General features: G+C 40.1%; 1 protein-coding gene across 2 annotated transcripts; it reads left to right on the top strand.

Annotated features, from left to right (window-relative positions):
* Window positions 1-521: 521 nt before the first annotated feature.
* LOC146597997 (dipeptidase 2-like) lies at window positions 522-16,927 on the top strand. 2 transcript variants are annotated; one of them, XM_085301067.1, is made up of 13 exons: window positions 522-1,210; window positions 2,746-2,843; window positions 8,643-8,695; window positions 8,777-8,924; window positions 9,662-9,788; window positions 10,289-10,418; window positions 10,761-10,902; window positions 11,774-11,843; window positions 12,366-12,542; window positions 12,757-12,844; window positions 13,503-13,578; window positions 15,172-15,307; window positions 16,470-16,927. In XM_085301067.1, exons 4-13 carry the CDS (start codon window positions 8,794-8,796, stop codon window positions 16,647-16,649), a joined length of 1,257 nt encoding a protein of 418 aa, XP_085157193.1. In that variant the 5' UTR covers window positions 522-1,210; window positions 2,746-2,843; window positions 8,643-8,695; window positions 8,777-8,793; the 3' UTR covers window positions 16,650-16,927. The 2 variants fall into 2 exon arrangements, with proteins under 2 accessions (XP_085157193.1, XP_085157194.1); XM_085301068.1 differs by lacking the exons at window positions 522-1,210; window positions 2,746-2,843 and adding an exon at window positions 3,363-3,428.
* The last annotated feature ends 9,727 nt before the right edge of the window (window positions 16,928-26,654 follow it).

Here is a 26,654-nt window from a genome sequence, read left to right as displayed (position 1 = left end):
TTTATAAGTTGTAAGTTCATGGATTTAGGGATGTGAAGCAGAATTCCTGGAGATATGGGAGTTTTGACTGAAGTTCTCCAAACACTGATAACTCATGTGCTGATAGCAAACAAATATTCTCGTTAAGCTGCAACTTCTGCAATGGCTCTGTGGATATTTTGATTGTGTGAGACTTATTTCTCTGCAGAGGAATCCCAAGCGAAAACACGATGCCCTTTTGCAAGAGAGCTACTGCCTGACTGCACTTTGCTGAAACCTTGAAGCAAAATGAAAATGATGATCAGCAACCTCTATTTCTCATGCAGCTCCAGGGTGGTGGTTTTGTGTGTATTTCTTTACCTGTTTCAAAGTGCTGACTCCATAAAGGGAGKAGGAAATCCCCGTAGATTCAAGAGGGTGACCTTTAACTTCTGAGCACGTCAAAGGTACTGTACAACCTGTTTAAAATCTACCAAGTTTAGAGCTAGATCTTTATTGGGTTAGATGTAGTCAAGGAGGCAACATTAGCTCTTTGGGAAGGTGCTTACCTCTACAGCTTGTTTTTTGCAAGTTTGGATCTAAAAGACTCTTTTGAGAGCAAATCAGCAAAAGGATGAGGGTGATAGTCACACGTTGCAGTAAGGCAGATTCCAGTTGGCTATAAGGGGAAGGAAAAAAAAAAGCTCACAATGTGAGTAAGGAAGTGCTGGAACAGGAGCCTGAAGAGCCTGTGTAATCCTTTTCCTAGGAGACATGGAAGCCTCTATTGGGCAAGGGCCTGAGCAAACCTGGTCTGACCTTGCAGTTAGCTCCCCAGGGGCCAGGTGGCTGGATTAGGTGAAATCCCTTCCAACTTCAATTAGTTGGTGATGATGAGCACTTGTTTCTAAAACAATAAAAGCAGAGTGATGTAAAACACATTTGGTGTTAGTGAACGGATGGGTGCTGGACTGCACAAGCAGCCTGCCACAAGAGGGAGCGGATGCCGGACGCTGAGCACCAGGCGCGTGGGCTCCCGGGCGCAGAGGGAAGCTCTGGCAGACTTCACCCCTGTGCAAGGGGTAACCACCGCATTGCTGCCAAGCGTGCAGCCCACGACGCATGAGCTGAGGAAACACCAGCCATTCCTTCAGCACTGTTCTGATGCCAGGTGGATCTGGTGCCAAGCTTGAGCTGTTGCGTCCAGCACAGTRGAACATGGATTTTGTCTCCGCTGCGTTTTCCTAACAAGGTAACCTGCTCCAAAGAAACTTAAGATAAACAAGAAAAAGCTATAAATCTTGTGTCAACTTTCACTTCTCAACTTTGCTCAATCAGCATGAAAAAAAACTGTGTGGGTTTCCTATGTTATGTTCAGTGCTGTTGAAAAAGGGATGCCAAGCATAGCGTGTACCTTGTCATTTCTGAATGATAGTTTTTGAGTCTTACCTACCCAATTTTAAAGGTGAATGAGTTGTCTTGTAGTATTAAGAATTCTTTGCATATTTTGTAAAAGCAGGAAACCTAGAATATAATTTTATTCTCTATATTTGGGTCTTAGTGACATTGGAATAATGTTAAGTAGGAAATTCTTGTAGCTACCAAGAACAATGTTTCTGTACATTGTTCCTAAGTTCTGTACACAGAGCTTAGGTAACATGTAGATGAAGACTGGTTCTGTTAACAGTTGTCTGATGTTGCTGAGTAAGCAGACATGCTTCCTGCTTAAAATCTTCCTGAATATCAGTGTATATTTAATATCGATGGTGAAAAAAATAAAAGAAAATATTTGAATCAAAATTTTATAATGTGCAACAGTTTTATGTAGCTCCAGAACAGAGTCTTTGGGTGAACCAGATTTGTTATTTTCTCATTAAGCATTTTGAAATGATGCTTAAATTACACAAGTTTTTTGAATGGTAGCTATGCTCTACTATACAGCAGACAACATAATAACTTTATTAGATCTCCGTGCTCCCTTCAGGAGTCATTTTATCACCGTCTGGCAGAGTACATGCRTTGCAGCTCTGGGCTGTGAGCCTGGCAAAGACTGCGCTCCCACTTCAGGAAGCATTTCAAGAACAGTTATGTTTTCAGCAGTCAGTGTTTCTCAAAATCTTTCATTCATGTGCCATGATCAGAAGAAAATGAAGAAGTGCTCTCCATCGCTTAACTTTGAAAAAATGCAAGCAGCAGGAAAAATCAAACCTCAGAGTATGTTTGAAAACACTCTTCTCTTAAAACTGTCAGCTGCCACCTCTACTGTGAGTTTGTACTTGCACCGCTTAGTGCAGCTGTGCAGGAGCAGCAGGCAGCCTCACCGTGGCATGAGTTTCCCCGTGGGCTGACCTGTGCTGAAGCAAGGTTCAGTACCTCCTAGGAGAGCACTTTCCACAGGCCACATTTGTTACAGTAAAACTCAGTCATTAATGCTCATCCTCATGGCAGTTGTCACTGTTCTGTAGCATAATTTTTGAAGGCAGCCTCTGAACAATTTCAAAATATCAGCAATAAGTGGGTAAAAAGGATTAGCAGGTTGGGAGCAGGGGCTGAGAGGACGAATCTTCAAGAGACTTTAGCACAGAGAGGGGCACTGGGCACAGATGCAGGTTAAATGGGGGGCAGCAGCACAGGTCAGGGCCTGCGGCAGGGTGGTTTGGAGGGGGAAATGCCAGGATCCCTTGTGCGCAGTGCGGTGGGGCGCGCRCAGCTGGCACAGTTCGTGGAGGGGGAGCTCTTTGCTCAAGTCTGTACACACTGTTCAAAAGCTTTCGCTTTGCCTTCCAGGAAAGTGATCTCGCAACGTGCGAGGAAGAGATCTGCATGCTATCGAAGGAGCCAGCCCAGCGCTTGAGTGAAATACTCCTAACCAGCTGCTTGCTAAGGTTAGCACTTTTAAGCTGGAGGTAGTTTTGGCTGATAATCTATGGTCTGATACAGTACTATTGAGGTAGTTGTCAGGCTCTTTTGGTTTGTTTTGTATTTAGGAAATTACGCCATAAAGCATATTTGTCTTGAAGTTGCAAGAATTTCAGAAAATTAAGATTTCTGAGAAAATAATTTTCATCAGTGGTTGTTAGGTAATAAGACACATAGCATTAGCGAGAGCTCCCTTTTACTTCATAATTACTAGACTCAGTAATCTGAATTTGTGAAAAAGCCTTGAAAAACTGTGAACAGAAAAAAAAATGGTGAAGGAAAGAATGGGAACCTGACTGGAAAGAAATTCAGTAGCTGTCGTTTTATTAAGGTAAGCTTTGAGCAATCTTTCTCAACTGACAATGTGAGGTTATGTTACATGTTTGTTTTTTTTTTTTTTTTTAAAAAAAACTTCTGTCTATATGCGTGGTGGATAGCGTGTGAAACATCCAAGGATGAACAGGGCAAAAGCTAAGAGTGCATTTAAAAATGGTGAAGGAAAGAATGGGAACCTGACTGGAAAGAAATTCAGTAGCTGTCGTTTTATTAAGGTAAGCTTTGAGCAATCTTTCTCAACTGANAATGTGAGGTTATGTTACATGTTTGTTTTTTTTTTTTTTTTAAAAAAAACTTGCTGTCTATATGCGTGGTGGATAGCGTGTGAAACATCCAAGGATGAACAGGGCAAAAGCTAAGAGTGCATTTACAAATATGGAAGTGTTGTTCTTGAGGAGTTCCTCTTTCCCAGAAAGCTTGGGATGAGCTGTCATGCTTGTTTCTTGCTCTCTCCCTTGAGATCCTGTAATGTCTTTCATCTATGACTGTATTTATTCTCCTTTAGTCCTACCTCAACTTACGGGCTTAGCAGCACCATGTTTTCTCATTGCTCTGTGGCACTTTGGGTGTCCTCCCATGTTTTACCCCTGTGCACAGTGGAGTGGCAGCTGGGGAGCATTGGGGGTGTCCCATCAGCATTGCTGGGAGGGCACTGAGCAGCAGCAGCACGTCAGGGAAGGGATTGCGTGTTGAAAATTCCCAGTTGTAATACTTGTATTGGGACAGTGCTAAGGAGGTATAAAGCACAATAAATATCTTAAATATCTGCGAGGTAGCAGATAAGTGTAATGTGATTTGGAGTAGTAGTGGTGGAAAGAATTTTGAACAAAAAAAATGAGGGAAAGACTTCAACAAGGGGAATTTTAAAGCGATCAGCATACTTAAAAAAAAAAAAAAAAAAAAATGGAACGCTGCATGTGTCTTTGCTCCTAAAGTAGGTTTCATTTAATTTTAATCTTTTTATTTAAAAGCTGGCCTCCTAGTCTAAGCAGTAAGGAGAACTAATACTTTTGCTAGAATTCAGCAAGGAAATCAGAGTGCTGATCTTGCAGTTCACAATGTTCAGACGTAGCTGAGTCTACGAGATGTCCTGGGGTTTAAGCCAGGCTGTAAGCTGTGCAATGAAAAGCATGGCAAACTGCAGAGTAAAGGCTCACTTCCATGCCAAATAAAGCAAACATCTCTTTCTGGACTCCACATGGAAAGTTTTAACTTGGGGTCTTGCTCACCTTGAGCTGTCTGTGCTGTTGCAGCTCAGCTGCTACTATGCTCTAAGGCAGCTGTCTTGGAGTTACCTCAGCACTCCTGCCATGAGCTCTCAGGGTAACTGGATGGTGCAGGGGAAGAACATTGCTCGTTTTACAGGAGGTGTTTCTCTCTTGAGCTGTGAAATCCATTTTATTGCACTTTATAGATTTGATTGAGCACAGTAATTCAACGCACTCGGGTATTAATGTCAAGGCCGTCATGAGGTCTTTTAGTAAAGAATGAGATGGAAAATAAGGTCTGACCTGAGGTCTGGCCTGCCCGCTGGAAAGGAGAAGAGAGGCCTGGCAGCTTGTCTATATTTCCGAAGATGGTAAATGACAGAAGCATACAGAAAAGCTTTCCTTCTTACTATGAAACTTTCCACTGAAATGCGTCTATTAAAAGAGCAGCCCCTCTTCCATCCAGCTGCATCCTTATATGGCAGATCTGCCTTTCAGCTTCACCACAGTTCCCTTCTCCCTGATGTGGGAACCCTCAAAATGCAACGCACACTCTCTCCACACTCATGTTTTATTGATAGTAACTTCCTGGCTGTTTATGAAGAGCCCAAAGAATGTAAACTAATGCCTGAAAGAAACAGCATGAATAGGAAAGCTGCACTTCTGCAGCTGGAGTCTGCAAAGACTCACTCTGTGCTGAACCCAGCTCTCCAGGGTCTAAATTTAGTACTTGTCGGCTTGTGAGCTGGTGACTTTTCTGAGCCTGATGCCCCAAAACTGCTGGGCCTATGCTGTGGACAGAGGTTAGGTGTCTGGGCTGGAAATTAGTCCTGCTCTGAGTGAGAGGTGCAAAGGCAAGTCTAGAATGAGGCATTTTGGCTCAAAGAAAAGTGGAGGAAACAGCAGTGCATTTCACATCTCATTTCTTATCTCTTTTCTCCTGAGTGTTGCAAGTCTGTGATGTTGTGTGTAGCTGGAGGGGGCTGCAAGTYGGAAGAGGATTTTCTTTGTGCTCGTGGTCCCCTGTAACATTACCCCCGTTTCTGCAGAACGTTTGCATGGCTTTGGCTGAATAGCCTGCCTCGGAGTGCGAGAGATCTTTTATTTTATTTTCCTACTGCACTGTACTATCCAACTTTCTGCACCAGCTTAATTAAAAGCAAACCACTGCAGTTTCAAATACATAGAAGACTTTGATACGATTCTGTTTATCTTTTTCTTTCTTTTTTCTTTTTTTCTTTTCTTTTTTTTTTGAGTACCTTGTTGCTTAACTGGATTTTATCAAATACAAGAGGGAAACCAAACACAAGGTCCAAGTAGTGCAGCAGGACTCATGTTTGAACCTGGATTTCACTGTATCTAGGTGTAGTGTGTAGCCTGAGGAATTATAGGTCTATATATCTTTTTGTATCTGGATGAAAATTGAAGCAGAGCATAATTATAAATACTCAGCTTCTCCGAGTAAAAGTAAGAACAGARGCCAGCTTGTTCAGAAGTGACACATCTCAGCTGTTTCCAAGGACAATTCAAGTATTTTTGTTGCTAGAGGCAGCATTAAAGAAAAGGAGGATAGACAATGACTCTCCTATTATTTTTTTGCACATATACAAATAAAAAGCTGTGGCAATGAATAAAAGCAGGAAAATCTCTTCTTTCCAACCAGTTAATGTGGGAAGAACATAGGAGGATCCCTTCGTTGCTGTACAGATATCAGAGGAAAAAATTACTTCTTCCTCAATGTATGATAGGAATCCTAGATAAACCGAAGTGTTGCCACAGAGTAAATAAACTCTGTCGAGGGCATGTTGCTTGAGAATATCATCCGGGTCTTGCGAAGTCAGGGCTGAATGAAAATGTTCTCATGAGAAAACCCAAATGTGTAGACTTAGGATGTAAATTRATTCCTGTATTGCCTTGAAAAAAAATACTTTTGTATGTACGAGAGAAACTCAATGGAGCTGATCCTCTTTGAGGTGTGTTAGTGAATGGGAAGATGCACCATTATACATCCTCACAGGGACAAGTCCACTTCTACAGAGCTTTCCTGTGCATGGCATTAGGCCTCTTCCCCTCGCAGATACCCTCTCTGCTGTTTCTTAAGTTACAGGTTTCTCATAGAAAATACTAAGGAGCCAGGAGTGCTTCCTCTCTTTAATTAGTGTCATGGTTCCCCCATATCATGTCTACACTGGATCTTCATTTGTGCCTCCATGCTTCTATGTTTAGTCAGCTGTCCCCGAGACCGCTTCAAAGCTGACTTTAAACTTGCCTCTCCGTCCATGCTTTCTTTTGCATAAAGCTGTACATTCCCACTGTTCAAAGGCACTTCCTGTCAGGTGGTCCCACAAGATGACGTTTTCCCAGATCCTGAGAAATGGAAGAAGCTAAAGCTAACTTCTTGAAAGAAGAACCTTAGGAATTTTTGTCAAAGTAAAAGGATTTGTTAGAATGGCAGTTTGCACCTTTCTAAAGCCAAGATGCAAGGTCATTGTTAATTTTATTTTTATTTGTAAGCCTTTATATTATTTTGATTTAGAGAGAAAAAGTATACGAAAAGTGCATTTTTATTTTAAATCTGTAGTTACAAAGCTTAATTAAACTTATACTGGCTTATTATTAAAATATAATTCCTTTAAAAACATTTACGTTCCATTAGACATAGGCAGGGCAAATAAGCTAGTTAACTTTTCCTTTGATTTACATTCTCCATCTTATAGGCAACCAGAAAGCAGTATGATGCATAGACTGGAAATATATGTTTATTAAGAATACACCTTCCACTGTGCTGCTTTTTGATGTCCTGGTTCTAGGCCAACTCTTATTTCAGCTTAGATTTTTTTATAATCAAAATGCTCTAGTAAAAGGAAAGAAAGGGGTTTTTAACATGGTGCCATCAGCAGGTAATCTGCTCAGAGTGACTTGAAATTGCTTCCAATGCTGCTGTTGTCTGTGGATCTCCCTTGAGATATCTGTGCCTTTGTTCAAGAGTATGCAGTTTTAGAAAGGAATCTGTTTCTTTGGAATGTGTTCCTGCCTCCTACTATTTCAGAAGACTTGCATAAACGCAAGGGAAGCACGCTGGCGAGCTGAATCTCTGTTGCTTTATAATTTTGTTGTATCTTGGATAGTTGCTATTTCATTTTAACCTCTGGAGACAAGGAATTAATGAAAACAACTTCCTATATTAATAAAAATAAAACTTTTTTTGTGCTGCCAGAAAAAGGTTTATGAACATAAACTTCATTGTCTCAGAGTGGAAAGCAAAGGAAAGGTCAATGTTGTTTTTCTTTTTTTGTAATCTTTTGGAAAAAAGTCTGAGCATTGACTGTGCACTATTAAAATTCTAGTCCTTATCCTCTAGACTTCTTTCATTATGATAAAAAGAAATTCACAGGGTGCCTGCCTCTAAATCCAGGTGTCACTAGATGGACCAAGGAGATGCCTGCTTTTTGGCTTTATAGGTCATTCTATTAGGAACTGTGAGTGTGGTATATATATTTTCAGCTCCTGGTGGAATTTGTTTTCTTTACATGGAACAGGATGTATTTTCTAAACTGTTTGTAGCAATGCTTTGTGGCTGACACCTAAAAGACTTGCACAAGTTTGAGTAATATATTGGAGGAAAAAAAAAGAAAAAAAAAGTACTGGGTGCTTTAATTATTTTTTTAAGTTGTTGTCATACCCATTTTTGTCATGGAAATACAATGATCTTTTCAAAGTCAGCATGTTTTGCTCTTGCTATGACATGAAAAAAGTGTTAGATCTTAGTACTCTGCAATACTCTGAGGTGCTGTGTATTTTAGCAATGCAGGGCTCACCGAGAAGCAGAAGCTCATTTTTAGAATTTCTCAAAAAACATTTGAGTGTTCAGTTCAGTGGAAGATTTCTCTCATAGCAGGAACAAACTAGCTGATGTGACTTGGAAAAAGAGCACTTCTGCTGCTCACAGCAATCTGGACATGGAGCTGCTCTGGGGAGGTGGGAGCACAGGGCCTCCCAGAGTGGGTCTGCTGGCTGGGGGGCAGGATGGTTCCTTCTGTGGATAGCTGGTGGCAGCTGCAGTGCTTACCAGGTGTCTAAAGATGCAAAAAATCTGCTGTTTGGGGTTCAGCAATAACCAGAAGTCTTTTCTTGTCTTTTTTTAATCTCGTGGAGAATGCAGCTGTCTTATTGTTTCCCCTGCCACCTTCACCTTGTGTTTGTTATTCTCTTTTTCTTCAGAATCTCACTCCAAGCTTACCAGAAAGAGGGGTATTTTGGCTTTGCCTAAACTAGTAAGTCCACCACCTCCATAGATGGGAAATGTGGCTATGTCATTGTCATCAGTGAATAATTGTGGCATCTCTTTGCTTTAGCAAACGAGCATACAGAAATGAAGAGAAATCCGACACAGCTGTTCCTGTGGCTGTTGGTGTTCCTCTCCAATGCTGTGCCATTCAGCGATGAGAAATCACTGAGGGAAAGAGCTATTGAGCTGATGCAAGATACTCGTTTAATCGATGGGTATATAAAATGTCTCATGTTCAAATAAGCCCTCTTGGGGGCAAMTTTGATAAGTGAGGAGGAGATGGTAAAATGTGTTTGGATGAGTAGAGATATAAGCAGTGTGCAGCAYGTAGTAGTTGGTTATTGTTGCAGTGATTTATGTGACTAGGAATTTCAGTTCAGAAGGTGCTTACTGTAGGGTCAGGTTATTCTAAATGAACCTGCAATTTCCTGACTGGATTCCACCACCTATGTGTTTTTTCCTTTACACAACATCCTTGTCTCCTTCCCATAATTTAAGGTATCTTTCATTAGCCATGACTTCTGTGCGCAGCTAGGAGTAAGGCATCGTAACTGAAACGAGTGCCCTCACAACTCAAAGAAGCAATGGTTGTACTGAGGATATTTTGACCTGGTGCATGATGCCATACCACAAATATTTGCTTCTAAGGAGCGTGGCTGCTGATTTCAGCTCTGCTTTGCTTCAGAAAGAATGGGGAGGAAAATAGGTATAGAAACACATCAGCTACAAAACTGGGAAAGGCAAAAAATATTTTTGCTATCCTGATTAGAGAGTGCTTTAAGGAATAAAACTTTGTGAAAGGAAGGAGTCTTTCAAGTATATGTTACTGCTAGTCTTACTGGCAATTACTGGCTTAAGGGACTAAGTTAAGAAAGGGACAGTTAAGAAATTAAGTTTGGGTGAGAAGGGGAAGAACTTTTTTGTCACAAGCCCTTTTCATTTGCTATTCTAGCCACAATGACTTTGTGCTGCGGCTGAGAATATTTTACCAAAATAGACTCAGTAAAGTCAACTTAAGGGARCTCAACAAGACCCACACAAACCTTAACAAACTTCAAGCGGGCTACGTGGGAGCTCAGGTATGTACCACCACCACCACAAGACAGTCTGAGTACACATTTTTGCACTTACCCCCTCCCTCCTCAATCACAGAAGTTCTCTGGGCTTTGTATTTGGGCTCTTTATGTTGAGAGAGAGAGAATAAAACAAAATGAAACTGAACAGCAGCAGACATTTTAACATTTGTGTTTGAAATATCTGTGCTTTAAAATCCAGSGACTCTTAACCAAAATATTTGTTTTGTGACAAATCAATTCAAATAAGTTTACACCTGTTCTGGGTGTACTTTGGAATAGCTGAGTGCRTCAAAAGGTCTTAATCATGCTTAGGATGGAGGCTCTTGCCTTGAAGTTCTAACTCTTCCTTCGGGGGAGAAAAACTGCAGTTTGCTCCTTGTAAACTGTAGGAAATTAAGTACTTTTCATTACTGTGGTCTGTGCTCATGAGCTTGTTATTAGCAATCGGATGTTTCCAAGTTGGAGACCAGGTTACCTAGTTCACTTGTCAATGTCTCTTGCAGTTTTGGTCAGTGTATGTTCTTTGCAGCGCTCAGAACAAGGATGCTGTACGCCTGACCTTAGAGCAAATTGATGTTGTCAAGAGGATGTGTAACAGCTATGAAGAACTTGAATTTGTGACAACTGCCCAAGGTGATGATCTTTTTATATATATGTGTGTGTGTGATTTATTTATTTTTATATATTTATTTATTTTAAACAAAATTGCGTATGTTTGAAAGAGATCTGCAAGCAGGGAAGTTGTCCTGGTCTTAAGAGTAACTGTTTACTCACTAAAGCACAATAACTGACTCTGTGCACAGTCCTAGCAGTCCGAAGATTATTTGCCATATGACTGTGCACTGCAACGAAGTACGTTTCATTAAGATGTCAGTATTATTGCTTGTAATTCTCAGTAACAATCGTCGCTCAGTAGAGCTGGCTTTTCATCTATCGCAAAATTACTTTGCAATTATTTTCCTCGGACTTTTTCAGGTATTTTGGACAGTAGGAAGATTGCATGCTTGATTGGAGTAGAAGGTGGCCACTCTATTGACAGCAGTCTGGCAACACTTCGGATGTATTATGACCTAGGCGTTCGTTACTTGACTTTAACGCATTCCTGCAATACGCCGTGGTAACCAATATGCATGTGTTTGTATAACTGTCTAGTGCGAAGCTGTGCTGCTTCCAAGATGGTGCAAAAAAGGATTCAGATGGAGGAGTCTCTTGTGGCAGATGTGGTCTGAACCACCTCGATAACCACAGGTTTTCTGTGTAACCCTCTCTGCTGCTGGACAAGTGGGAGAGTTACTGTGACAATCTGKGAACTTAAAATTTTTATTAATAATAGAAATATGGGGAAATGGCCATCCCCTTTCCTTTACTAGAAAAGTTGTATAGGGCAAAGCAGATGGGGGGGAAAGGACTAAATGTGTATGATGTAGATTAGATGGTAAATGCTACATGAGAGCTCAGCAGTTAGCAGCCAGGACTGTCCTCTCTGGCCAGCTCAGAAAGCATATGTCCCCTGTGCACAGACCAGAGGAGTGCTTGGTTCCTGTGACACAGCGACAGCACCTACGCCTTCCTGCTTGGCAAACACCCCCCTCATACTGACGCAGGGAAAAGGGAAGTGTGTGCAGATAGGGCTGATTTTTGGCTGACAGGAAATTGTGATTTCAGATTCAGTGTATCTGTTTTTTTCTGACAAAGATTTGTTTAATGGGAAAATTTCTGACAAGCTTCAAGCTTCTCTTTGCTTGTGTTCTGTTGCCTCACAAATGTGCAATAGTCTTGAACATGAAGGAATAGTTCCTAGAAGACCATTATGAACATAAGTGCACTGCACAAATAAGATGTATATTATGTAGCTTGTTATCCCTAAATCTGGCTATGTGACATCAAGGTGGTGATTTCTATTGTGTATGGCATAAGAAATGTCAGCTGCTGATACTGCGGTGTCCACAATGATGTGATGTTTCTCCTACCTCACTCCACTTTTTAAGGTCTGAATCGTCGTCTAAAGGAATACATAGCTTTTATCCTAATGTTGCTGGTCTTACTGCATTTGGCCGGGTAAGAACTTCTTTTGAATGATAATCAAAGCAATTTCTTACGCAACTAACAATTTCTGGCCTTATCTTCTCAAAAGGAAACATGTCATTAAAAACTAGTTACAGGAAGTCCTTGCTACTTAGGAGAGAGTTCAAGCAGGCCAAATTCTTTGATGTTTCTAAGGGCAATGGAAGCGTTAGGTTTAATTAAAATAATTGTTCTAATACAGATCAGATGTATGAATTAGTCTGTGGAAGTAGTAGGATCTGAATAAAAATCTGAAGGATTAGGTTTGGAGTACTTATGTCTTGATAAAATGCAGATTGACTGAGCTTTCTAAATGCTGAGCATGCAGTGTTGTGCTACTTACCTGTGAGTGAAGAAACTACTATTAAATTAATAGACAAACAGACACCTATGTAGGCATAGCATGTTTAGAGTTGGCTGACAGCTGCAAAATCTTTATCTGCTGTCATACATCATCTAAACGGTTTCCTTTAAAGAAACATAATACTGATACTGTTGCCTGTAAATCTGTTTTAGGAAGTGGTAAAGGAGATGAATCGCCTGGGCATGCTGATAGATTTATCTCATACTTCATTAACCACAGCAAAAGCTGCACTACATATCTCAAAAGCACCAGTAATTTTCAGCCATTCTTCAGCTTTTGCCGTTTGTAACCACTCAAGAAATGTTCCTGATGATATCCTCCAGCAACTGGTGAGTGATAGTACAAAAACAAAACAAAAAAACCCAAACCAAACAAAAAAAAACAAACAAAACCCCCCAAAACCCCTTTTCTCTGGCCTGTGATGTTATAATCACCTGCAGATAGATGGAGCTGGAGCATGGCACACAATCCCCATAAGATGCTTGTGACATTCACAGAAAGCCTGAGTGGCCATTCATTGCCTTTCCCTTTTTCCTCTTTCAGAAAAGAAACAAGGGAATTATCATGGTGACTTTCAATGCAGATGTACTGGCCTGTGGCAGAAAAGTTGTTAATGTTTCTACCCTTGCAGGTTTGAAGTTAATATATTGCAGTTCTTATGGGTGACTTCTATGAATTTCTTGGCATCTCAGTCATGTTTCAGATTGAGGAAATTATGCTGCCTGCTTATTCCCTATCCCACCTTACCCCAGCTCTGGATCCTTTTGGAACTTATATTCGTTAAACTATAACAAGAGGTAAAAGATACGTAGCTGGAGGAACTGATGCCCCCAGAGGGAGCCAAAAATTATTAATCCTCAGGTAGTTGTTACTTTCTGGAAAACACCCTAAACCTTTGTAGTTAAGAGTAGAAAACCTTGGTGTATATAATGGGTAACAAAACCTATTTGTGTATATGGGATATTTGCTGGGAATTAATGTACTGTGATGTTCATGTCTTTCCTCATTAACATCTCACTAGTGTAGCTGTTACTTTGAAGGCTGTTACCTGGGGTATATAGCAACAGTTAACATCCAGTTAAGCACCAGTAAATATCAAGAATACATCAACTATATTATTACATTTTAACTTGTTTTATCAGGATATCTTTAGACTTTTTTTGAATTTGATTATGAATCCATGATTAAGGAGAATATTAACGGAGCACCAATGTGTCTGAACAGAATTATTTCTTATTGCTTTATATCTAGATGATGTTTTGATTTTTTTTTTTTGTATTTTCTTTTAGATCATTTTGACCACATAAAGAGAATTGCAGGTTCTGAATCAATAGGAATTGGTGGTGACTACGATGGAGTGGAACAGTAAGTAAAGCCATATGTGCACTAATATTTGCTTCTTGTTATGAGGGTTTTAATTCCTTTTGGGGAAAAAGAAGGCAAACTAAAAGAACTGTAGCAAGCTATCCTGTGATGACTACTATAACAAGTTTTATAAAAGATGGCTTAAGCATTTCTTTTTAGAACTGTATGCAGGTGTGYGCCAAGTGCAGAAACTAGTCCTGATGTCCTACAAGCTCTGCACGTGTGCTGTAGGCAGGGCTTTGTGCATACAAAAAGGGTGACGGAGGGTGCCTTCTTCCAGAAGGCAATGACGAGTGATAGAAATGCTGCCTCAGCCTATAGAAGGTAAATGTGTTAGGCCAGTAGAGCTGCATATGTCGATCTTCCACTATTTCTTTGCAGTGGGGAAGCCCGAAGTGCTCTGGGGCTATGAGAGCGCTCCTGCTTCTTGGGCTTGAGCTGCCACCCTTGGCACCTGCTTGAGGGAAGCAGAGCACAGCAGACTGCCTGGTCTCTGCAATGTGACCTCCCTGCTTGCTCACTCCTTGGGGATGATGTGAGATGGGTTAACGATATGTTGCAGCACAGGAAGTAAATGCAGATTAGGTAGCATGTGCCACATTTGGGTATGAAAGTCATGGTTAGATTCACATCTGTAAAGTAGCATGACCACAAAATAATTTTCTCCCATGTCTAGCTAATCATAGCTCTGAAACTATAGTCTCCAAATAAACCATAGTTTACAACAGAAGGAGACATTTCTGTGCATTGCCACAAAGACCACCAGTTTCATTGGTGGAGCTATTAAGGTCATAGCTAAACCCTAGAAAGTAATGGTACAGATTGCTTGAGATACACCTRTGTCAGCAGCCTCCCCAGCAGAAAAGAATAAACAGAAAACATTAGTGATCTCAAAATAAAGCTGAAGATTCGTGGAAATACAACTTAAAACAGTTGTTAAATGCAGGTTGAACAGCTCCTTACTTCCAATTTCCCTTTATTCTGAAAAGAATTAGCATAAGGCATAAGTTTTGTTTATTGTAATTTCCTCAGTGGAGATTTCTGAGTTGTTTTCTTTTGATTGCCTAAACTACTGAATTCATTAGAGCAACATTATTGCTCTAATTTTATTTTGTTTAGAAAAAAAGACTTTTTAACCAATTGCAGGCATTTTTTTGTATTCTGTTCTTTACTGCATCATGCTTCCGCAGGTTCCCTTTTGTTCACAGCTACATGGGTGGAATACACTAACTCCATCTGTAATACAGCTGTTTCTTCTTACTGTAAAGGCCAGATGTAAAGGGAGAACTATTGCCTACATGATTTTTTCTTTTTTAAGTATCATTCATGCTGTTGTCCTGCCTGCATGTAAGTGCTTCTTCATTCCAGAATACATAGTTTAGTACTTCTAACGGGATCCTCTATGTAGGAAAAAGCCCCCCCCCYTTTTTTGGGGGAGGGGTGGATGGGAGGTGGGGTTCTCAAAGAAAGATTTGAGTCCCTAGTGACCTTATTCCTAAAGTGAATTTGTGTGAAATAATAATTAAAAGAAAAAATATTTCTCTACRTTTTTTTAGCGATCTATGAATGTTCTTGTGTGACTCTTGTCAACAGCTTCCCTGAGGGACTCGAAGATGTTTCTAAATACCCCTCTTTGATTGGGGAACTACTTAGAAGAGGATGGAATGAAACTGAACTGAAAGGGGTCTTAAGGGAAAACTTCCTCCGTGTCTTCAGGGAAGTGGAAAGGGTAAGATTAAAAACTAAACTGAACCCTGATYCCTAATAAGGGGGGAGAGAGGAACTGTCAGTGCCTTGATTTTTAGCTCAATGAGAGAGTTACGAGGGAATGTAAGCACTTAATGCAGTAATTCCAAATACTAGGAAAGGAAGCAAGATTGCAAAAGAGCATTAGCAGAATAAAGCAAAGTGAGAGTGGACAGAGCTCTGTGGGGCTCTTTTTTTCATCTGTGGTAATTTGCTAAGTACACGTTGTTGGCTTCTAAATGGGATCACTTGACAGCATGCAGAGGCCGTGGACAGACTCACGTCACAACAGCAGCTCTGGCTATGTACACTGGCGCAGTAAGGAATGCTGACTCCTGCAAGTCCATTGAATTACTGTTATGGGACCGGGCTGGGATCCAAAGGCATGACTAGATTGCTAACAAGCTAGATCACAACAAGCTATAGATCTGAATGCTAGAAGCTCATGCAGGGATGAGGGCAGGAGGGAGACTGTATGAGAGTGAGGACTTCCTAGATGATAACTTTTTCAAAAGCCCAGCTTGAAACTTGCCAACTGCTTACCTCCTCCTGTTTCTCTTTACTGGGATAAGTAAGTAGATATTATACACAGACCTTTTTAGGCAGTATACATTTCACAATGATTTTTTTTTCTATTTGCCTTTTTGGAATATGTTAGATGAACAGAAATCAGGGAATTGTCTTCTGTTCCAGTTAATCTGCCTTATGCGAAGTTGCATGTGCAACAGACTAATGTTGAAAGGCTGAAAATTGCACTCATCAATCTATGACATCTTGTAGGTTTTTTTTCTTTCTAAATTAGATGTGTTTGAGGCTCTGTCTTAAGACTGTCAGCTGACTTCAGGGAAGAATGCTCATGAGTTTACTTAAGGCTTTCCAGTTACTGCACTGACATGTACCGGGAGTCAAGGCAAAGAACAGCCAGACCTGTGACTCTTGGTTGTAGGTGTATTGAATTCTGGGAAATAGTTTGTAAGAGTGTAAACATCGGGATAATGATGCTGCTTTCTTCACATTCGAATGTGTTTTTTGCARTACAGTTTGAGCTAGTTCACTCGAAGTAGCATTGAATTTGCTAGCTGCACGGAACGTCTTGCTATTGTGCTAGTTTGATTTTTCAGGGCCATCCTTTTGAACTGTTCTAGGTGCGGGACAATGGACTAATGGATGTAAGTGAGAAAGAAATCCCTCAAGAAGAAGTACAAAATTCCTGTCGCCTAGACCTAAATAATTATCGACTTCAGACAGTCACATCCTTTGGATTTCCTTCTGCGGCACAATCTTTCAGTCTAATACTTGTAATTGTAGTATACGTAATATTATGAATCGTAAGATCTATGGAGTCAAGAGGGAGATAAATGAAGTAACTTGCAATGCAACTAGCTATTTTTTGGGGGCGGTGTTAATGTAAGGCAATGCTAAAATTTTGATATAATTTCTATAAATTTGCCTGCATACCTGAAAGTTAATGTAGATTTTAAATGTTGTGGCAAAGGCATTTGGAATTTGAAACAATAAATTCTATGTCATCTTGGCAAAACCAGGACCAACAGATGAAAATTATTCACATCTAATGAATAAATCCTCTAATATTTGACATATATTTTCGATGCCCGTCTAGTGGTACTTGATATAAACACTGGAGTTCAGAAATACCAGCAATTCCACATGGGAACTAGAGGATGGGATTCAGACGTCAATGCTAGGATGCTTTCAATAATATTTCCGGTTAAATGCATACAACTTTAACCATTAGTTAGTGGCTTGGTGAAGAAGACCCCTGTAGATGTGGAAGAGCTTTTGTGGGGGGTGAGGGGTGTTTGTGAGAAGCTGGGTGATATGGATAGGTGAATTCAGATGTCAAGCCTACCTACCACTAGCATTAGAGAGCCATCCTGCAGTACAAAACTCTTATTTTTGAACCCTGACCAGGACATAAGGGCAACTAAGGTACTGGCGAGTAACAGAAGAGAGGAGGTCGGTGTCATGTATTCAGGTAGGGGTGGCCAGGTGGAGTTGTACATGCTCTTCTATCACTTGGGGGGATGCTGTTTGTTGCATGTCCATACGGTTGGAAACAGAAGTATGCCAGGCCAAAACAGGAACTATAGTTATTCAGAGGGTGAGAACTTGCTATGGTATTTTTACTGCAGTTTGAACTGTAAAAGAGAGTTTAAATTAAATTTAATAAAATGTTCATCAGCTTTTTGGAAGTTTTCACATTTTGAGCAATGCTTCTGAAATGAACATAACAGTAGCAGGTTTTTTATTAATTTTACAGCCAGCTAAGATCAGAACATTGCTAAAGTATTAAAAAGCCTGTTATTAATTTTTAAAAAATTATTTATCTTCTGCTGCTTCAGCCTTTGGAATATGCTTCCTTCAAATTCACAATGTATGTGAGGCTAGAAGCTACTTTTTAACAGAAAAGCATGTATTGTGATAGACTTATTCTTGGTAGGCTCATGTGACTTAAAGGTGGAATTTTAGTTAAAATAACATGAGATCCATGCTGAAATTGCAAGATGGCATTAGTAAATCTTTATGGAGTTATTTCCCAGTGGTTGCTGATAAATGCCTTCTTTTTTTGTTATATTTGCTTTTGTTGTGATTTACTGTTATAATAATCTGCAAAATATAGCTTTAGTATAGTATCAAGCCAAGTCTTGTAATTGGGCTATGGACAGTATTTGTAAATACACTAAATATTTACCAATTGAAAGATGGTACTAAGCATGAATAGATTGGAAACAGCAAGTCAGCCATTCTCTAGAGTCACCTAAGACAACTGTTCCTGCCATCTGTTGTTGCCCACATACAAGTAGGGTTGCTGGACAAAGACTGTGTTTCTTTTATTGCTTTAGAATGAAGCTTCATTAACTCTCCTGATAAGATGGTCTCTTTGATAAGAATATACTGAATATGCTAGAGTCACTTGCTGRAGTCTTTACAAATCATGTACAAATCATGTTGAATAATCTAGTGCATACAAACCACATTTTTAAGTACAGTTTCTCAAAAAATATTTGACCCTGGTTATGTATATGTAAGTTGGAATTAGTGCACTGACTCAAATGTCTTGCCTTCCTTGATACTTCTTAACTAGCATCAGAACTTGTTTTTAAGGCACCTATCAATGGAATGATGATGAATTCAACAGGGCAAATATATGCTTCTCATCAATACTTTTGCTAATAAGTTTGTAAGCTATTGGGAAACTGCCTTCCATCATCTCTCTGCACAGAATTAGTACTGCAACAGTAAGTTCACTGCACATTTGAAATGCAAGATGCTTGTTTAGTCTGTCTAGCTTTATTTCCTTCTACCATGTTGTCACTTCCCTGCCTACTAATTTCTACCTTTTGTCCATACAGCAGCAAGGATTCAAAATATATTCCTCTTCTTGAAGATATGGGTAATAACTTTTATATGACTTTGATTTCATCATTCTATAGATACTTGTAATTTATTTCTTTATTTTATGTATAATATATTGCACTTATTCATTTGACTGGTCTCTATAAGAGTAACTTGTATCCCTGTGTCAAAATATACACATTAAATCCAAATAAAACTATTCTTAAAGCCAGCTAGATAGTGGTGTAATCTGGCAAAACATTGTAATGTTCAGAACTGCAGAAAACCCCCAAAGTAACATGCAACTTTGCTGCATGAGGAAGGCCAGGGTACTGAGGCCATGGAGCGTGCCCCACACTGGAATGCAGCTTTGCCACAGGAGGCAGGAAAAAATCAGGTAGGTTTTACCCCGGAGCTTCCTGGATATGAGCAGCTGGCCTCATTCATCTTCAGCTGGCTGTAGCCCAACCTGCAGAGAAGTCTGAGCATGCATCTATGGAAAGGCAACAGAGATGACTCAAAGTCACTGTAGTGAGACCATACTGATGGTGCTTCCTGCAGCACATTGACAACTCAGTCAAGCAGGTCAAGTCATAGAGGGTTTATGGGGATCTGGACGGGTTGTTTACCCCAAGGTTGGACAGCCTCTACTTCACAGCATTTTTGACAGATCTGTGATGGTCCACAAAGCTGCTTTTTCTGCTACTAGCTATAACATCTGTTCAGAAAATTTCAAATAAGCTTGAGTGAAACTGACATCAAGGTGCAAAACCATCAAACAAAATATGGAATCTTAYGCACCTTGCAGAGATTGTGCAGATGGTATCTAGCCTATATGCAATTAGTCTTTTCTTAAATGCTCAAAATTATGCAGCTGTAACTTGAAACATGGTCGAAAGGCATCTAATTAGAAGTGCATTTCAAAAGTAAAATGATGTCAGATGTGGCCGTAACTGCTGTCAGAAAAACTACAGCAGCCTTCTGGTGTGAGTGCTAGTGTCACAGTGACAGCGGCTCATAGTAGTAGTCACAATACTGCATTTCCAACTGATGAAGCAGAAAATGGTTGCACTCCAATTTTTATCCTCAAATAGGGAAGATGATTCATCTAGGGATTTAATGCTTTTGCCATGCACCAATTAATAAGAGCAATTTGCATTGGTAATTTGAAATGAATGCTAGCTAAACTGACAGATTCTATTACAGCTGGTGGTATCAGTGAAGTATCAGATATAATTAAGATAGCATCTTTGTAATGGGCTTTGTTAGTTGCCAAATGGACAAAACACACAACTCATTACTCACTCTGTCTAAATAATGAGTTGTGATAGTATCTATTTTGAAAATAGTTATTACTATTTCTGTAAAATTCAAAATTGACGTACCCTGAAGTATTTTAGGCTGGTTTTGTAAATAAGAGCCAAACTTCAAGGCTTCTTTAAAAATTCAAACCTTATGCTTTCAGATGCATGATATGCACAACAAAAAACAGACAAAATGCTGATGCAGACTACTGATTGACTCTAACGGACTGATGCCAGAGCCCTTCCCCCAGTGCTACCTCTTTCAAAATATTAGGCTGCAATGTCTACATAAATAAAGAATTGCAGTTCTCAGCTGTCTCACTTGGTAAGTGGTGATGCTAGAAACCAGTCTTAAAGAGCCTACTGCCGTTTTTAGGTATACAACTCATCTGTTACTTAAAGTTTGAGTAGTTCTATTTCATGCATCTAAACTCTGCTGAGGCTATGACTTGTTTGGGTTCTGGAAAGACAGTTGCATGTTTTAGCTGAGATAAGGAGTCCTGAAGTGTGTTGGTATTTAACATCTGCATTCCTCCTTGCTGTCATTGAGCTGCTCTGAGCTGCAGAAATACTATCATATTTGTATGTTTTGGGGTCAGCAAACATCATATATTAAGTCTAACTACCTGTATAATTATAAGCCTATTCACTTCTTCTCCATTTAAAACATAGCCTTAGTGGGCATCTGCACCTTTGGATCAGCTTTGAAAAGCTATATATCATTTCATCTCTGTCCCTTTCCAGAGTAATGCAAGTTTTGTTAGACAAACTAAATGAAGGTCCCTTTAGTTTGGAATACAAGCATTTACTAATGACTTTTATACAGCTTTGAAAAGTCCATCTGGATTAATTTTCCAGACTATCCTCCTGGAGATAGCTCTGAACATCTAAAGAGCCTACCTCTGCCTATGCTCAGTTTCTTCTCCTTTGTTTAGCATTGAATGGATCTATCAATTCTTAAATTTAAAATAAACTGAAACTTGATCATTAAAAGAAAAGAAAGAAACCCAATGACTAATATTTTTTGCAGCATCTTAATTTTACTTGTTAAATATTTCAGCAATTTCCAAAGTTTGGTGGAGAAAACTTTGATTCAGTTTTCACCTGAGTTTACAGAGTGTAAATTAAAATGAAACAAACAAAACACTAAAGACTTGGTAATTTTTCCAGGCCGAAAGATAAGTTCTCTTTTGTAAAATAAGACTATTTTTCCTATCAAATTCAGCTATGACTGTTTTTACAAGTTAACTGAAGAGGAGGAAGTTAAAGTAAATAAATCCAGAAGATGAGTGGCACCACAGTGTCCTCTTGTGGTCTCTCAGTGTTTAAGATCTGATGTGTTTTCTAGGAGAACAAGAGCAAAATGTTCAGTGGCTGTTAATGTACCAGTTCTTGTACAAATACAATGTGAGCTTTCTTTGCCTTATTTTCCTCATTAATGGCATATGGAGGATTGCATATTGCATGCCACATAAGCTCTGATTATTTTGTCCCAAGTTGGGGCTGGGTTGGGGGCAAGACAGGGTCTATATCCCTGCATGGATGTAGACCTTGCCTGAGCAGGATTTCAGCTTCCCAGACTCTTCTGCCTGCCTCGAAAGCAGCCGCACTAGGCTTGCGGGGGTCAGTGCCCGCAGTGGAGCCCAGAGTTGGCTTACAGGGACACCCTGATGCAGCTGGACCCCCAGCAGTGAATGTGGCTACTCTACCAGGAGCACCTTTGTTGCCAAGTTCTCAGCCCTGGGTTTAGGTGCACTRTCTTTGAAGATGACACCACAGCTGTCCATGAGCCTAGGCTATGCAACCATGCTGATGTAGCGCCCAGGGTGCAAGCTGCTGCAGGCAGGCACCAGCCTCCAGGCAGTACTTCTGCAGCCTTTACACTGCAGGCAAGGGCAGTACAGATGAATTGCGTAGGCATCTGGTAATTATACCCATTGCCCCTCATCACTGCTCAAGGTCTCGGTTGAGGCTAGTAAGGACATGCCCAAGCACAGCAGGGTAGGGCAGCTGCCCCTGAGCTGAAAATGCGGTTGAAGTTTTGCATTCATGACTCTGCTTGCTCTTACATCTGCCCTTAATAGAAGCAGAGGGCTCCAAAAACCCATGAAATTACTGTGTGCTCTGCTGTTACAAGGGACTTTCCCCTGCAAACAGCTCAGGAACTGACTACTGCTCAAAGGCCAGCGGAGACTTWTTACCATTTTCCAAGTTTCTGGGTTCATAACCATCTCAATAGTTTACAAAGCTTTTCTGCTACATTAGAAATATGTTTCTGTTAATCTGAAAGCTTTTCCTCTAACCCACAACCTGTTTTCTGCTCTAACTGAAATATATTTTTTTTCTGGGCCACCACCCTGCTACTGACTTGGTCATCTAGGATGGCTAARAAAATACTTTTCATATGTAGTTTAGAAATTTCCCGTTGATTCAAGCAGTTTCAGTCATAGTTCTATAGTTTGATTTTTTTAAAAAAAGCAGCATTACATTGGTCTGTATTATCAGAGAGATACAATATGATTATTATCTAAAGCATCCGAATGGAGGTATTCCACTCAAGGAATGGTATCTATTTTGGATAAACACGGTTACGACTGTTCTCTCTCGGGCTTCTAGACCTGTGCATCCTATGCACATACCTCTAAGTGTCCCATGTGCTCTGCCTGGGGACATAGCAATAGAGTTAGCAATGACAGCAGGAACTGAGCAAGTTAGTGTACCAACAAGGCATTTCAAAGCTTTATTTAGAGGAAGTTCATTTAAATTTTCTACAAAGCTTTCTATGGTATCATATTATAGTACAGCAATCCAAGCGATGTTAGTGCCAACACAATTTTATAGGTGATTTTTAAATGTTTTCATCATCTGAATTGTAATTTGTGACACATTTGTTTTCTAAAGATTTTATTTTTTGCACATGACTTTTCTAGCTAGAAAAATTATATTATTTCATTTAAACTTAGGCTTCTCCACATTAAATTGAGGAGGAAGGGAAGATACATGGTTTCAGATGCTGGGTCTTCCTACCCCTAAACAAATGACAAATTTTTATTGAAAATAAGATGAAATAGAGTTACTTTTTGCTGTTTGATTACAGTGAACATCAGATATTGAAAGACCATAGGCTAAGTTAACCATAAACAATAATCCAGAGCTTGTTTAAAAGGGCCTTCCAATGCATGTACTATATCCTCTTGGGAGGGCTAATGCAGGCTAYTGCCTTTACCCTTAAAAGCAATCACTATTGTTGATATTAATTTGATGTTCACTTCCTCCTAGGATGATAATACGAGGAGCACGCAAGGATCTGTGAATTACTGTCTGTCAGGGGCTGTCTAAGATGCCTTGCCTCGTAAGTCAACTTTGTTCTGTAACGGTGGGGTGCAACCACTATCTCATGCTAAGCTGTAAAAGCCAAGCTGTTTTATTATTATTATTTATTGTTTGAGTGTTGTCACCTGTAATAAAATGGTAAAGGCAAACTTGACCTTGCTTGCCTGTCCTGAGGCAAGTTAGGCCCTTCAGCATTTTACGGACTACCCCTCTAGAAAGCTCTGAGCTTCTCAAATAACCTGTTTGCTTTGATTTGAATAGCATAGGTGTTAACCGCGAAAGCATACTGGCCAGTCAGCTGGAAGCTTAAGCCTACTTAAGTTAGTTCACAAATATGCAGTGGCTTACTGAATAGGAATTGGATGGGGTCTTTGCTTTGCTTTGTGTAGGCAAAAGTTTGCTTTGCTTTAATGTTTGTTTATTATTATCTAATAAACAAACACTTTAAAAAGCAGTTTCTGATGGTGTACTGGAGAGAAAATAATCACAGAATCACAGAATGGGTAAGGTGTTGGAAGGGACYTCTGGAGATCATCTAGTCCAACYGCCCTTCTCAAGCAGGGTCACCTAGAGCATATTAGACAGGGTGGCATCCAGGCCATTCTCCTCCACAGAACGAGACTCCACAACCTCTCTGGGCAACCTGTTCCAGTGCTAATCATATATAATCATATATTTGCTGATCTTCAAGCTGTTGAATTCATTAATATTGTTAATAAGTTAACTAAGTTAACAAAACTCAGGCCTTTCCTCATTTAGTAAGACTTGATTCTGCTAAGATGGCCTTAATGTCTCTCCTAGTGAAACTACTAGCCTTTCTTTCTGCGAGGAGCAATTTTTCTCTTTGAAAAAAAGGAAATGAATACATTCTCTGTGCTTTTTCTTTTGCTTTAATTGATCAGTCTGTACCTACATGAAACTGCAATTCCAAATTCCACTTAGCTTTGTAGCAAACAGCTAATTTCCATCCCCATTATTTAATGAGAGATAACAATGTTGTCTGACGTAAATGGCTTCTAGATCATCTGGTCTTCTATCAAACAACTCTTAAGCTTCTGACGGTTGCTCATATCATTTGTAAGTAATAATATTCCTATTCAGGAAATCAGTATTTGTATTCAGGAAAAAAAAGAAGTCAAACATCATCCAGGTTGAAATTTCAGTTCTCTCACAACAAAGATGCTAAATAACAAAGTTGTAAGGGCAGGTAACTTCTTACCTCCAAATGTAGACTGGTCCCAAACTAGTAAAGAGCCATTGTCTTTAGATAAAACAAGTATTTTTGCTTCAATTAGCTTGAATCGTTTCTTAGTGCCAAGTTCTCTCCTTGGACACTTGGATAAAGTTCTCATTCTAAATAAGAGAATTGTTGGTATATGTGCATGATCTTTTTTTCTCAGGGATAGAATTTCAGAGCCATTGAACTCAAGATACTAAACCACCCTGCAGTGGCCTAGATGCATTTTTGGTGTTTACAGAAAGACAGCTCCTTGCCAGACCTACTTTCAAAAGTTAGATGAGAAAGAAGTGCCTAGCTTAACTTTTCCTCCAAAATACGCATGACTCCAAAAACATTAACTCTTGAAACGTAGTTGTTATAATCCCTGTCCCCTTTTCCTACAACACCAATTTGGATCAGATACTTTCACTCAAAAATTTTATAAAGTAGAAAACAGGAAAGATGACAAAAGATTAAGTGTGAACTAACTTGCTTAGTAGCAATTTCTCATCCTGCCCTCTCCTATAGAAAATTCTGCTTTGTCTCCTACCAATTAATATTTAAATTTTCTGTTTTCTTGGTGGTCGCTGTCCAGCTGATTATATCACACTTATTATGAACACGAAAAAGACATAATTAAACCTCAGAGGGTCAAAAAGAAAACACTACTTTTTGGCCAACTGTTCCACTTTCCTTTGGAGCAACGAATGCTGCTGCACACAAGACTGTGGACTAAGTGGAGTATTAGCATGTTGTGAATCTGCCAAGATCAATGCTTCTAAAGTTATCAGAAATCTTTTGTAATTCTCAAAAATGGGCTAATATGCTCATAGAAATTGCTGGTAAAACTCTACAGACCTCAGTGGGATCATATTTACAGAAGTGCTAATTTTAGGGCTACTGGAAAAAAATCACACCCCTGGTCTTCAAGTTACTGTAAGTTTTGAGGAGAGGAAAAGATATGTTTCTCCYGAGCCTGTAATTGAGATACTCACAGGCAAATGAAGAAACACGGTTGTCTTAATGGAGCTAAGATATGTAAGTAAAATGTAGGCTATATAAAAACACAGAAGTCTTAGAAGTCTTTCCACCTCTCTGATCAATATTAAGGGGTATAATTGTTCTGGCTTTCCCCAGAGGTGGTCTATCAGCAACTTTGCACTAAGTGAACTGAGGGGCCTGTATCCCCCTTGACTGCAGTCACTCCATGGCATGGATCCATTTTGCTTACTTCAAAACCCAACTAATTAAAAAATGGACTTACTACTAAACTCTTGGAACAAAGAGTTCTCCTTCCTGCCTGTCTCTTTTGCTTGTTACGTATTTCTCTATCTCAGTGACCTGAAGATTGCTTTGCCAAAAAGCAGGACAAGTTCAGAAAGCTAAGAATAAGGTTTTTCTGAGCACAGGAAATGTCGAAATAGAATTTTATCTTCTCCCACAGACTCCTGTGGGGTTTCAGTACTGTCTAATAGCAGTGTTAGAACACATTACTCCTGCAGGGAACTTGCATCAGCACTGGATCTGGTTGTCTCTATACAAATATTTCTTGAGAAAGGGGTATTTTTAGTCAAAAAAAAATCTACGCAGTAAGTTGGAGTTGATCCCCCATAGTAAAAGACRCAAACCCTTGCCTTAAGCTTTTTTTCTGATGATTATTTACTACACTTAAAAAATCCTTTCACTTTCAAGGCTAGCTTTCAGACAGAGACAGTAGGTTAAGTCATCTTTCAGCTCCCCGTGAAGGCTCTCGTACACAAAAGGAAGGTTCCGATACCCAGGGCTGGCTGCAGATTTTTCAGGCGCGAAGGCAAAATTGAATTTTGCTCGCTGGCGGACAGGAGGTTAAGAGGCAGCGTGCGCTGGGGTCGAGGCGGCCGCCGGGCCTGGCACGGTCTGGGGCCTGGCAGCCGGCTTTGCCCAGGGCTAGAAGTGCCCTCGGCTCGGGCTGAATTTCGGGCTGCGGCGCGCCGGCGCCCTGCACCGCCACGTCGCCGGTTTTGCTTGGGCGGCTCCGTTGGCCGCGTCGTTCTGGGGAGTTTCGGGCGGCGAGAGAAGGGAGCCAGAACAGGGCGAGCAGCCACTGCAAACACGGGAAACAGGGCCGGCTGTGGTAT

The sequence above is a fragment of the Rhea americana genome, unplaced genomic scaffold, assembly GCF_003343005.1.
Source record: "Rhea americana isolate MKP2758 unplaced genomic scaffold, rheAme1 scaffold_172, whole genome shotgun sequence".
In the NCBI taxonomy this organism is placed as follows: Eukaryota; Metazoa; Chordata; class Aves; order Rheiformes; family Rheidae; genus Rhea; species Rhea americana.
The sequence above is the reverse complement of the archived record's forward strand: the minus strand, read 5'-3'. Positions and strand labels throughout refer to the sequence as shown.